The sequence below is a fragment of the Zonotrichia leucophrys genome, chromosome 17 (genome assembly GCF_028769735.1).
Source record: "Zonotrichia leucophrys gambelii isolate GWCS_2022_RI chromosome 17, RI_Zleu_2.0, whole genome shotgun sequence".
NCBI lineage: Eukaryota > Metazoa > Chordata > Aves > Passeriformes > Passerellidae > Zonotrichia > Zonotrichia leucophrys.
In genome coordinates this window covers 9,657,365-9,670,241 of record NC_088186.1, presented here as the reverse complement: position 1 = coordinate 9,670,241, position 12,877 = coordinate 9,657,365, and the positions used below count along the sequence as shown (strand labels likewise).

The window sequence follows — 12,877 nt, the reverse complement described above, 5'->3', positions numbered from 1 at the left end:
TTGGTCATTTCTGGCTCTGGAACATTTCTCTAGCGAGGAAAGGCTGAGGGAGCTGGGCCTGTTCAGCCTGGAGAAGAGACAGCCCAGAGGGGATCTCTCACCATATTGATGTGTATGAGTGTCTGAAGGGCAGTGCCAGAGCATGGACCAGACTCTGCTGGTGCCCAGCAGTGGGCAAGAGGCAGCACTGACACCCAGGGAGTTCCACCCAAACATTGGGAAGAATTTCTTTCCTGTGTGGGTGACCTAGCACTGAACAGGCAGCCCAGAGAGGGTGTGGAGTCTCCCTCACTGGAGATATTCCAGAACCTCTGTGTGAAAAACGCCAATCACTTGTTTTTAAAATTTTAAAAGTTTAATAGTAATAAAATGGTTATAAAAATAGTAATACAATTAGAATAATAATAATTTGGACAATTTGAATTAGGACAATATGAGACAATAAATACAAAGAGTTGTGGATGTCCAGGTATCTTTTTCTGGGCAGCACGAGCCCGAAAAAGGACCCACGTTAACAAAGGATTAACCCTTAAAAGCAATAGCCCGTTGCATATTCATACACTTCATACATGATGCATAAATTCCATTCAAACACAGGATTCTGTCTGGTCATCGTCAACTTCTTCCTAAAAATCCTAACAGCGCCTTCAAGGCAGGAAGAAATTAGTTTCTTCTGATAAGAGGGCAATAAATTCTCTTTCTCTGAAAGATTCAGGTGTCCTGTGGCTGCTATCTGGCTGCAAGCCCTTTCTTTAAAAATGTATCCTACATAGCATCGTTTCTATTTTAACAATTTTTAGAACCTAAAACTATATTTAACACAGTACTTAAGAGAATTAATACAGCATTACTTTCTAACACAACACATATAATATTCATTTCAGTATTTGTGAAAAGCCAATCATAAAATACATGCGTTTTTCACACTCTGGACACCACCCTGTGCTGTGTGCTCTGGGAGGGCGCTGCTTGGAAAGGAAGGTGGGCCCGGATGACCCTCTGTGGTCCCTTCCAACCCGAACCATGCTGTCATTCTGCGATTCCATGTGCCTGACAGCGCTGTCCAAAGGCTCCCTGAGCTCCATCCGCCCTGCCCGGCGCTCAGCCGAGCCGCACCGAGCTCCTCGGGCCGGGGGGAGCCCGGGGACAGCCGGGGCAGCGCCCGCGGAACCTTGGTGAGGCGGAACCTTGGTGCTGCGGCGCGGGGCCCGCGCGCGGCGGGGGCAGTCTGGGGCGGACCGCGGGGCCGGGGCGGGAGCTGAGGCGGGACCGGGGCCGGGACCGGGACCGGGACCGGGATCGGGATCGGGAGCGGGATCTGAGCCGGGAGCGGCCCCGCGGGCCCGGCCAGGCCGACATGTACGCGGGGCTGCAGGAGCTGGGAGTGGCCAACGGCGAGGATCTCAAGGAGACCCTCACGAACTGCACGGAGCCGCTGAAGGCCATCGAGCAGTTCCAGGTGCGTTAGGGGCCGTGTGGGGCCGGGCCGAGCGGGGACAGGGAGCACGGCACGGTCCGCAGTGCTGTCCGGGCTTTTCCTGGCTTTGTTTGTTATCCCGAGTGCCGCCGTCAGTTCCTCTGGCCGTGTTGCAGACGGAGAACGGAGTGCTGCTGCCCTCGCTGCAGTATGCCCTGCCCTTCCTGGACCTGCACGGCACCCCTCGGCTCGAGTTCCACCAGTCCGTGTTCGATGAGCTGCGGGAGAAGCTGCTGGAGAGAGTCTCGGCCATCGCTTTGGAGGGGAAGGTCGAGGAGAGGTTTGTCAGCAGTGACTTCTCTAAAGGTTCCTCAGGGACTGAGTTCAGTGGCTTTGAGGTGGCCACTTTGTTCCTTTACTGCTGCATGGTGCCTAGTCTGGTGTTTTTCCATGATTTCAGATACAAGAAGCTGGAAGATCTCCTAGAGAAGAGCTTTTCCCTGGTCAAGATGCCCTCGATACAGCCAGTGGTCATGTGTGTCATGAAGCACTTGCCCAAGGTGGGAGCACTGCACTGCTTGGCCTGGTGTGATGTGGTGTGACATGCTGTGACACTGGTGTGACATCCCTGGTGTGACATCCCTGGTGTGACATCCCTGGTGTGCCTCTGGCAGGTGGGCTCTGCTCCCTCTGCACCTTCTGCCACATGTGTTGTTCAGTGTCAGGGACTGACTGAGGATTCAGTACATTCTTGTGTCTGCTAATAGCTCAGTGGACTAATTCAGAAAGCATTTCATGTTTTCATAATCAGACAAGACTATTTCCCTCTTTCCTTCAATCCATGCAGCTTCCTAAAAAGCCAAGTTTGCTGATAGGTGAGTTTTTCCACAGCTGATTTACAAATCTCTGACAAGTGGAAGGCAAGACTTGAAGAGTGCAATTAAAAGTAGGCAGGAGGGAGAATCAGATCTCAGAATCAGTGAAATAAAAATCTCTAGGAGTGTCCTTACTAAAAGCATCATGTTGCACTCAAGGTAATGGAATCAAAACACTGCTGGAACTTCGGTAATTTATTGAGATTGGAAATATCACCTTAAATGTCAGCACTGGAGATTTTAAGTAGATATTTTTTCTTCCTTGAAAGAATTAATGGTTTGTGATTTGGTTGTTGAAGTCTCTTAGGGCTGCTCTGCTGCTACACCAGGTGGGTGAATGCCCAGACTGCCTGAGGTGGGGATCAGGGCATGGGGAGGATTGTCCTGCTCTGCACTGGGGCAGCCTCACCTTGAGTCCTGGGGCTGTTTGGGCACAAGATAAAAAGCCATCTAAAGCTGTTGGAAAATGTTAAAAGGATGGGGAAGGGTCTGGAGGGGCTGTGAGGAGCAGCTGAGGGCTCTGGGGTTGCTCAGCTGGAGCAGAGTGAGGGCAGAGCTCCCCGGGGCTGCAGCTCCTCCCGAGGGGCAGCTCCATCTCTGCTCTGGGCCAGGGACAGGAGCCAGGGCACGGCTGGGGCTGGGCCAGGGCAGCTCAGGCTGGAGCTCAGGGCAAGGCTCTGCCCCCAGAGGGTGCTGGCACTGCCCAGGCTGCCCAGGGAATGGGCACGGCCCCGAGGCTGCCAGAGCTCCAGGTGATCCTGGTGGGTCCCTCCAGCTCAGGATATTCTGTGATTCCATGAGTTCAGCCAGGGATGTGCTGAATTATCCACCATCCATGCTGCAACTGGTTGTGGCAATGTGCAGTTAGCCACTCCCCAGGAACCTGAGCTGAAAATGTGGATATTTCCTCAAATCAGAAGCACTGTGCTCTACTGGCTTTTCATTTCATGCTCCACTGTGCAGCCTTTCAGAATCAATCAGTTTGCAAACCCCAGGGGGATAAAAAGGAGCTCACATGGATTTCTCAAGTACAGAACAGCCCAAGTTTCCTTTTCCTTTGGTTTGTGGGAGACAGGGCCTGGACTGGATGATCCTGGTGGGTCCCTCCAGCTCAGGACATTCTGTGATTCCCTGATTTGGATGGTTACAGGGACAGGCAGGTGAGGAGCTGCTCACTGTGTAACTGCTCTGGGATTGCAGGTCCCTGAGAAGAAGCTGAAGCTGGTGATGGCTGACAAGGACCTGTACAAGGCCTGTGCTGTGGAGGTGAAGAGACAGATCTGGCAGGACAACCAGGCTCTCTTTGGGGATGAGGTGTCACCCCTGCTGAAGCAATACATCCTGGAGAAGGAGAACATTCTCTTCAGCAATGACATTTCCTTCTTGCAAAATTTCTTCAGTCCGTCTCCCAAAACGAGACGTCAGGGAGAGGTAAGGACAAGGAAACCCTCAGAGTGTGTGTGAGGGGAATTTATCAGCTTGCAGTCAACCATCACATAACCTGGGCTGCTTTCTTCTCCCCACCTTCACTGCTGAAGTTATTTAGCTGAACAAACTCTTTGCAAGAAACACCAGGTCATTTTCTCCTACACATCTTGATCAAAACATCATGAATTATTTTAGTTGTTGTGTAATAAAAGTTGAATGTTCTAAGCTGTTTATGCACTTCAAAAAAAGAAAGGGCACATTTTTTTCTCTGTTGGTTAGTGGGATTTTAATTCACTTCATCTGTTCTTAAGGCTGAACATCCCTTATCACACCAGTTTGAGTGTGATGATATGTTAAATTTGCTTACTTGGGAACTTTTTTAGTGGACATAGCTTAACTGAAGTTGCTTTTTTTTTATTTTAAAATATGTAGAAAATTGTAGTTAATTGGCAGCCAGAAAAGTTGAATTAAGTTAAGGCAGTATAAAGCTTTAATTTCAGAGAGGGCAGCACATTTATTACATGAGGGGTTGTTTTAGGCCTGTTTTGCTTTCAGAATCATTTGTGCCCTGGTGTAATTTACTCCAGGTTTGCACTGCAGAGCAGGACATTCAGCACCACACCTCCACTTGGTCATCCCTGAGGGGATGGGGGGGAATCAGAAGGGTAGAAAAAAGAAACTAGTGGTTGAGACAAAACCAGGTTGTGGTTGTTGAAGATTTGGTGAATGTTTCGAACAAATGCTCCTGGAAATCTTGGGGTAAACAGTTCCTCTTCAGGACCTCGTGTCCCTGCAGATGTTTCAATCTTGGTAAATCACATCAGATAATTAATTGACATTTGTGTATGTGTAGAATGAGAGCACCTCGTGGTGCTGAGCCCTCGTTTCCCCTGAGCTCAGGTGGTGCAGAAGCTGACGCAGATGATTGGCAAGAACGTGAAGCTCTATGACATGGTGCTGCAGTTCCTCAGGACGCTCTTCCTGCGCACCAGGAACGTCCACTACTGCACGCTCAGGGCTGAGCTCCTCATGTCCCTGCACGACCTGGAGATCAGTGAGATCTGCACTGTTGATCCCTGCCACAAGGTACCTGTCACATGGGGGTATTTGTGGAGAATTTACTGGAAAAAGCCATGAGAAAATGAGTCCTTTCTGTAAAGAGAGTTCAGACCTTAAACCTAAACATCATCTTACATTCCTTAGACCTTTGGGTGAAAACTTCATCTTGGTTAACCAGCAGTTTGCTTTCATTTCATAACCCATGCATCATTCAAATTTAGGGTGCTTTGGCAGTGTTAAAAGCAATGTCTAATCTGACATCTATTCTATGTGGATGCTGCAAAAATAATAAAAAACATCAGCTGGCCCCAGGTTCTTACTCCAGGCTTCCCTCCCAGTTGTGGATTTGCTCTATCTGTCAGTAAACTGTGTGTGTAGCAGTAAATACTTTGGATATTGAATGAAAACATGAAAATGAAAACATGAGACTATTCAAATATTGGGAAGTGACAGATGTGGTAATGTCACAACAGGATCTTGTTACTGGCCCATTGTTCATGGTAGCATCACTCTGACCTGGAACAAGGCCTTTTCTCTGAAGTAGTTGTTAAGTTTTGCATGTATTCTGCTTAAAAAATAGTTCAGTAGTACAGCTCTAAAGCAGGAACACCTCCACTGTCAATACTCCTTTATTTAGTGAGTGGCAGTGCTATAGCAGTGGCCAGAATAAACCACATGTTTGTTTCTGAGTGATGCTGCTTCTTTCTCAGTCTCCTCCTTGTGTAAGTCCACAGGTGTGCAGGGCAGTGGTGGATTTAATAAATGCCTGCTCCTTAATTGCCAGGGAAGTGAGAAAGTGACCCCAGGTTAACTTCCCTGAGCATTCCCAACCTGCTTTTGGGGTATTGGCCTTTCTGACCTCTGTGTTTGTCACCACTGTGGTACTGTGCCTGGGTGCACTAATGAAGCATCTCAACTGCAGATATTTTGAGGTCATTCTGAGCGTGTTTTCTCTGACATCATGTGTTCTATTGCTGTTTAATGAGTTCCTAAAGCTCCCTCCATTTTGCAGTTCACCTGGTGCCTCGATGCCTGCATTCGGGAGAAGTTCGTGGACAACAAGAGAGCTCGGGAATTGCAAGGATTCCTGGATGGGGTGAAGAAAGGACAAGAACAAGTGTTGGGGTGAGGCTCTTGGGCTGTTCATTGGGAACCTGAAATTGCCTTCCTGGCACTCACAGCATCTGACAGGTGTTCATTCTTCCCTGAAGCCAGCAAACCTCCAGCAGCCCCTCTGTGCAGTCACAGAGTCACAGCCAAGCACAGCCTGGTGGCAGAGCTTCCACTGCTTCACTTGCCACCCTTGAGTCTCCCCTGTGGCCTCATAACAAAATTCATTAGCCTTTCTTAAGGAGTCAGAATAACTTAATATGAATGACTTGTCTGGCTTTAAACCCAGAGAAAATGGGCTGGTGATGTCTGTCAGTTAAAGTATTTCATTAACTTCAAATTAAAACCTTGCTGTGATCTGGTACACTTACATTTCTGGAAGGTTGCTCTCTCAGTATTTTATTTAGCTGGTACTTTCAGATTTGTCCATTTGTATTTAAAACTACTTAAGAATTCACTTTTACTTGTTGTTTTTCAAAAGCCTCTGAGACCTTTCTGTCCTCAGCACTCTGGACATGGTTAAAACCTGCCAGCTCAAAGAGCCCCAGTACCTGTGGGCTGTCTGCCAGCAGACCTTCAGCTGCCTGTGGTGGATTTTGTGCTTGATCTCAGTGCAGAAGACTTTCAGCAGTTGTTTTTTCTGCTCTTTCATATTGAACCCACCATGAGTGTTATTTCTTTACAAGGCAGGACAAGGTTCAGCAGGTGCACACAGCTGGGTTTGGACCTGTACAATGGGGTTGTTGCTTATGTGTGACAAGTGTTTGGTTTTTATTTCTTCTCAGGGACTTATCAATGATCCTGTGTGATCCCTTTGCCATTAACACCTTAGCCTTGAGCACCATAAGGCACCTGCAGGACCTGGTTGGGCAGGACACCTTACCCAGGGTAAGCATTGCAGCTTGTGTAGCTAACCTGGGCTGTGCTCTGGGCTGACTGACTGACAGCCATCAGGGAAGGACTGGCACCATCCAAGACTCATTAAGTTCCCAAATGTGGCAGCTGGAACAAGGGAAACATGATTCCTGTCCAATTGCAGAGCTCTGCAGGAGCTCTTTGGACATTTTGGAACTCTCCAGACTGACCATAAATTCTTTGCATGGCTCATTCTGCCTGGCAGCTGTGCAAATACAGAATAATGTGTAGAATCTGTGCCTCCCTGCTTTGTCCCTCCCTCTGTCTGACAGCAGCACCTTCCTCCTGCCACGGTGAATGCCATGGGTTTGTTTGCACAGCTCTGCTCTGGTGGCTGAGATAAAACACAATTCCTGCAAGTGGAGTCTGCAGGAGGTGCTGAAGGGTTAAAGAAGGGCACCCTGACAGGTGTCTGAACAATGGGAGCCACTTGCTGTTTTACCCCTGAGCTGTTCAATGTTCTTGCATGGAGCAACTTCCTTGTGACAGTTTAAGACTGAAAGTCCTTTGGGTTTCAGGACACAAACAATCCATTCTTACACACCCCTTCTTCTCCTTTCTTCTGCTGAGATGACTTGGTTTGTCCTCTCACACATTAGATTCTAGTGCACTAATTGGGCTGGACACATTTTAAAAAGATGTTCTCAGATGACTGCAAACTTCCTGGTGCATTATAAATTTACAAACCCTCCCCAAACCCTGAGGTGTGGCAGTTATTTGATGCCCATTTGAGGATCAGTTTTCAATTAACTTGAACTGAATGCCTTTAGCAGTGTTGGACAAAGCTGCTAATCCAGAACAGCTTTGAATATAAACCACTTCTTCCAAATAAATATCTCATGTGAAAATTAAAATTAAAATAGCTGTTTTTCTTCTCCCCTTAACATTGGAGGAAAGCCCAGATCTGCTGCTGCTCCTTAGGATGCTGTCTTTGGGACAGGGGGCCTGGGACATGATTGACAGCCAAGTCTTCAAGGAACCAAAAATGGTGAGCCCTTTTGGTGTTAAGAATTTAACACAATTAATCAAATTTAGACTTGTTTATTATTTTATTTCATTCCTCATTAAACATTTGTTCTCCAAATGTCTCATCAGAGCTTTCTTGGGAAAAAACAGTGGTCAGAGAGCAGCTGTTCTGGACATGCTGGGAGCTTCCATTACCTTTTTATTTCCATGGGTGCCTGGTCCTTACTGTTCTAAAATCAGCCTGTACCTCTGTTAAATACTCCACTGGTTGCTCATTGCTCTCATTTTTCCTGGAGTCTTGCACACAACTGATGTGTTTGTGGAACACATCTTGCATGAGGAAAGCAGGATTTCCAGGACTGTCTCAAACTCTGGTAGCAGTTCAGACGCTTTTCATTGACAAGAAAAATGGTTTCTTCCCCTTCCAGCTCTGTGTTACAGCAGTTTAATGTAGTGTCACATTGAGCTGTAATCTTTCCATGCTTTGGAAATCCTTTCCCAGTGTTAGAGGAATCCCTGGTGTGGCTCAGCTGAGAGCAGGAGGGCCAACCCTGGTGTTGCACAGCAGGGCTGTTCCTCAGGAGCAATTTGCTGTTTCTGTTCTGAACTATAAAGCAGTAAATATTTTATAAACACCTGGGGGCACATTTGAAGTCTCTAAAATGCATCCACTCCTGGCTGCTTGGATGTTTAAATTCACCCAGGGAGGGTGTGCATAACACTGGGAGTGGCCAGTCATTCTGAAGGTAGTGCTCTCTCATGAACCCATAAGGGAAAATGCTCAGTTTCTTTCCGAAGGGAGTGTCTGAATCAGTCTTTAAAATCTGATTTATTTGGGCTTGTGTTGCCACAAATAAGCCTCTGGGCCATGCTGGGAGTCAGTGATTGTTGATATCAGCAGTTTGATGTCATCCTGAACACATCCCATGCCTGCAGCAGGGCTGGTAGAGCCTCTCAGGAGAAATGCAACACAATTGTCCAAAGAAAGGGTTTGAGCAGGAGTGTTCCTATAGTGAGATGAAGCAGAGTTTTCCTAATTACCATGGAACTGTGTGGAAGTGAATTATTCAGGAATTTTTACTGGAATTGGATGTCTGTCAGCTGATTTTCCTGACTGCAGGATGAGGCTCCTCACACTGCCTTGCTTTTGTCACAGCACTTCAGGACCATGGGGTGGCATGAAGTGACTGATGATGGCTTTGTTCTCTTCCCTCCCTGCAAGGAAGCCGAGCTGATCACCAGGTTCCTGCCCCTGCTGATGTCCTTTGTGGTGGATGACCACACCTTCACAGTGGATCAGAAGCTGCCCTCGGAGGAGAAGGGACCAATCCCCTACCCCAGCGCCATTCCCGAGGCTTTCACCAAGTACGTGCCTGGCCCCACCCACCGCAGGCTCTGCCTCCAGGGCAGCAGGAGCCAGCCAGACCTGGCAGGGAAAACTGCCTGTGCTGAAGGCAGGGCTTCCTGGGGTGAGATTCAGTGCTAATTCATCGAGTTTGAACTTCAACAAAACAGGTTTCCCTTGTGCTCCCTCAAATACAATTTATCTACATAAAGTCATATTTCCTATAATGGACCATTCTCTCATTGAATATGAGATATATATATGAATTTGAATATGAAATATATTTGGTGTTTCTGTTCAGCTTCCCAGGCAGTGGATGCTGAGTTTGGGGTGATGTTTGGGTGCAGCTGGATGAGTGCCCATGTTGAAGAGCATTATTGGAAATCATAAAGTTGGCATTTTTGACATCCACACTCTGTCTGTTGATAACCTGTCACCCCAGGGACATCAGAAGGATAATTAAAACCTCTGTGTGCTCTTTTCTGTTCAGATCTTCTGATTTCTAGCACAATTCTTGTCTGTGTGCCAGAATCTGGATACTGGGTCCTGGTTGTTGTGCTCTCCTCTATCACAGTGTTATGTTTGACTTTTGGGAGACTGAAACATTATTGGATTTTGTAGAATTTTTGAGTATTTGGGCTTCTTCTAAAGGCCATTTTGAACAGCACTTTTATCAGGAATACATTATAACTGTGGACAGTTAAACACAGCTGTTTGCTGAATGTTCAGTTTTTGGAAGTGTGGTAGTGAACACAGGGATGATCCATCTGCTCACTCACTGAATAGCTGCTCTTCAGTGGTTTTGAGATTAGCCACTGCTGTACCTGCTTGATAACCATCCCAAAAGTACTTTAAACCTCTTAAAAATTAAAAAAAATGCTTTATTGATGAATAAACTTTGCTTGTGCCATAACAGGTTCCTGCAGGAGAACAGGATAGCTTGTGAGATTGGGCTGTATTACATCCTTCACATCACCAAACAGAGGAACAAGAATGCTTTTCTGAGGCTCCTGCCAGCACTAGGTAAGTTTTTGTCTCATCTTCTGTTTGCCTTGTATGGGACACCCAGGAGGCCACTGAACCTGGAGTGACAGGGATGTCAGACTGGGACAGGGTGTTCTTCTGCCTTTGGCTCTTCTGGTGACTTAGTTGTGAGTCCCTGCAGGAGTGTTTGGGTTCTGCAGTTTTCTGCTGATGTGAGAGTTTAGGGGTAATGCTGAGGTCAGTGGTTCCTTACATCAAGGCCTCCATTAACAATGAGATCAGTTGAGAACTGTTTGGAATGAATCTGAAAAATAGCAAAGCAGGTGCCCCAATTCTGCTGCTGCCCACAGTGACTGCAGGTGGCCAGAAGTTGCTGGGACTTGGCTTTGTGTGGTGGAAAAATTGGTAACAAAATAAGTAACAAAATAGGACTGAACACAGCCTTAATTTTTCCACCAGTATTATCTTGTTCACTGACTCCTCTGGGATGAGTTGCAGGAGAGCTCTGGAGCAATCTGCTCCTAATCTTTTATGTCTGAAGGATCAAAGCCACCTGCCTGGGCTGCCTGTTAGCAAAGGAAATGAGAAAAGAATGACTGAAAGGAAGTAGGCTTACATTAGATATTGGGGAGGAATTGTTCCCTGTGAGGGTGGGCAGGCCCTGGCACAGGGTGCCCAGAGCAGCTGGGGCTGCCCCTGGATCCCTGGCAGTGCCCAAGGCCAGGCTGGGCAGGGCTGGGAGCAGCCTGGGACAGTGGGAGGTGTCCCTGCCATGGCAGGGGTGGCACTGGGTGGGCTTTAAGGTCCTTTCCCACCCAAACCATTCCATGATGAAACCTCACTGCAGGATTTCAGCAGGAACAGGAGCTGTGTGGACAGGTGTTGGCACATCCTTGTCAGTCTGTGTCTCTTTCCTTGCCATGTTTCATAGTTGAGACATTCAGTGACTTGGCCTTCAGTGACATTTTCCTGCACCTGCTCACTGGTAACCTCACCCTGCTCAGTGATGAGTTTGCACTCGAGGAGTTCTGCACCAGTCTCTTTGATGGCTTCTTCCTCACTGCCTGCTCCAGGTAAAGCAGATTGTTCTCACTGGAGAGAGGGAGTTTACAGAATGCCTGACAGAGTTTTACTGCTTTGAACAGTAGTTTAATAGTTCATCCAATTCTTCACAAGCAGTGGAAATATCAGCCTGATGCTGTTTTCCTTTAAGGAAAGGTGAATGTTTTGGGATGAAGTTTTTATCAGCAAAATGGATATGTCTTGACTGTGAATTATTTCATTCATTATGCCTAAGGTGGAGTTGCAAAGAGAATATTCTTCAGGCTTTGCAGTAGCTCTGGCTGTGTAGAGTTAACTTCAGCTCTTTGCAGTATCAGCAGCAGACAAAAGTCTGTTGTTACCTCTGGTCCCTCACTCTGGTTTAGCTGGTGGCCTGCAGACAAGTTGAGCCTCCAGAAAGCTTCCCTGAAAGTGGCTGAAATTCCTGCTGGAGCACAGCAGCATCTGCTGCTGCTTCTGCTGCTTCCTCCACACACTCTGTGCTTAAAATCTCCCCCTCCCTCCTCGTGGTTGTGCAGGTAATCCACTCCTGTTGAACAGTGCCTTGAATCCTTGAAGGTCTAAGGCAGTGTTAGTGCTTACACTAAGTTAGCCCCTTCCAGAAGCTCCATTTCTCAGGGGTTTTGGATAGTTATAACAAAGCCTGTGGTGGGGGGAATTATTCTGTTGCTCTGGCTTCCTTGTTCTCAAGATGTTTGTTTGTCTTGGTTACTGTGCTTTCTCTCTTGCAGGAAGGAGAACGTGCACAGACATGTGCTCAGGCTGCTGCTGCATCTGCATCACAAAGTGGCCCCAGCCAAGCTGGAGTCTCTCCAGAAAGCTTTGGAGCCCACCAAGCAGGTAGGAAGGGAAGCAGGAGAAGGGGAATTCTGATTGCAAGTGAAAGCAGCTGCCTTGCCAGACACTGTTTAATGGAACACAAGCTCTGCTTTCCAAGGCTACCAAGCTGTGGCCTAATTAATTACCTTGTGGCTCCCTCCTCCTGTGTTGGTTTGTGTTAAACACACAGGGTGAAGCACACTTGGTGCTCTGGCTAGAATGGAGTGTGACTGTGCTGTTTGCCTGTCCCTGGTTCTTTCCTGCAGAGTGGGGAAGCTGTGAAGGAGCTTTACAACCAGCTCAGTGAGAAGCTGGAGCTGCGCAAGCCCAGCCCGGCTGAAGTGACTGAGACTCCCTCCATGGAGCTGCCCCTGCCCACCGTGCCCACCCCAGCCTCACGCTGAGCTGGGCTGCAGGGCAGGCCTGAGGGGAGAGGAGCTGAGCCTCTGCTGCCTTCTGAGTGCCTCTGCCCACGGGGTGGAGACAAAAACAAAGCCACCGAAGCTCCTTCAGGATTCGCTGCAGTTCACCCAACTCACTGGCTCTGGCTGGTTAGAAAACTGTATGCAGTGCATTGCAAGGTTTACTTTTCTTAAACATAGCTGAGTGTCTTCTTGTAGATCCACTTGAAATCTGACTGTACATTTTTAAAAGAAAAAAAGAAAATGCATATTTTTAAGCTTAGCATGCTGTGTTTTTAAGCTCTGCTCAGTGAGTGTGGCTGAGCAGGTGCTGTGGGCTATTGAGGCTGATCAAGGCCTTGGTCTGCCCCTCGGGGTCTCTGGACAAGATGCTCAAGAGGAGGAAGACTCAGAGGAGATGAGCTCCACTGAAAGCAGTTCCTGTTTGAGGTTCCAGCTCGTGTGGCACATGGTAAGATGTGCTGCACTCTCAGAG

General features: G+C 47.7%; 1 protein-coding gene across 1 annotated transcript; it reads left to right on the top strand.

The window, feature by feature from the left end:
* Positions 1–1,250: 1,250 nt before the first annotated feature.
* NELFB (negative elongation factor complex member B) lies at positions 1,251–12,664 on the top strand. Its single transcript, XM_064727958.1, has 13 exons — positions 1,251–1,459; positions 1,594–1,757; positions 1,878–1,977; positions 3,493–3,723; positions 4,621–4,806; positions 5,792–5,904; positions 6,675–6,777; positions 7,697–7,792; positions 8,993–9,135; positions 10,032–10,138; positions 11,031–11,172; positions 11,893–12,001; positions 12,247–12,664. Exons 1-13 carry the CDS (start codon positions 1,358–1,360, stop codon positions 12,382–12,384), a joined length of 1,734 nt encoding a protein of 577 aa, XP_064584028.1. The 5' UTR covers positions 1,251–1,357; the 3' UTR covers positions 12,385–12,664.
* Positions 12,665–12,877: the final 213 nt, after the last annotated feature.

What these genes read in the sequence shown, in the direction of transcription:
- NELFB (XM_064727958.1), top strand. Translation starts at nt 1,358, where the DNA reads ATGTACGCGGGGCTGCAGGAGCTGGGAGTGGCCAACGGCGAGGATCTC. An exon ending in CTGTTGATCCCTGCCACAAG is followed by an intron (nt 4,807 to 5,791) that starts GTACCTGTCACA and finishes TCCATTTTGCAG; the next exon opens with TTCACCTGGTGCCTCGATGC. An exon ending in GGACAAGAACAAGTGTTGGG is followed by an intron (nt 5,905 to 6,674) that starts GTGAGGCTCTTG and finishes ATTTCTTCTCAG; the next exon opens with GGACTTATCAATGATCCTGT.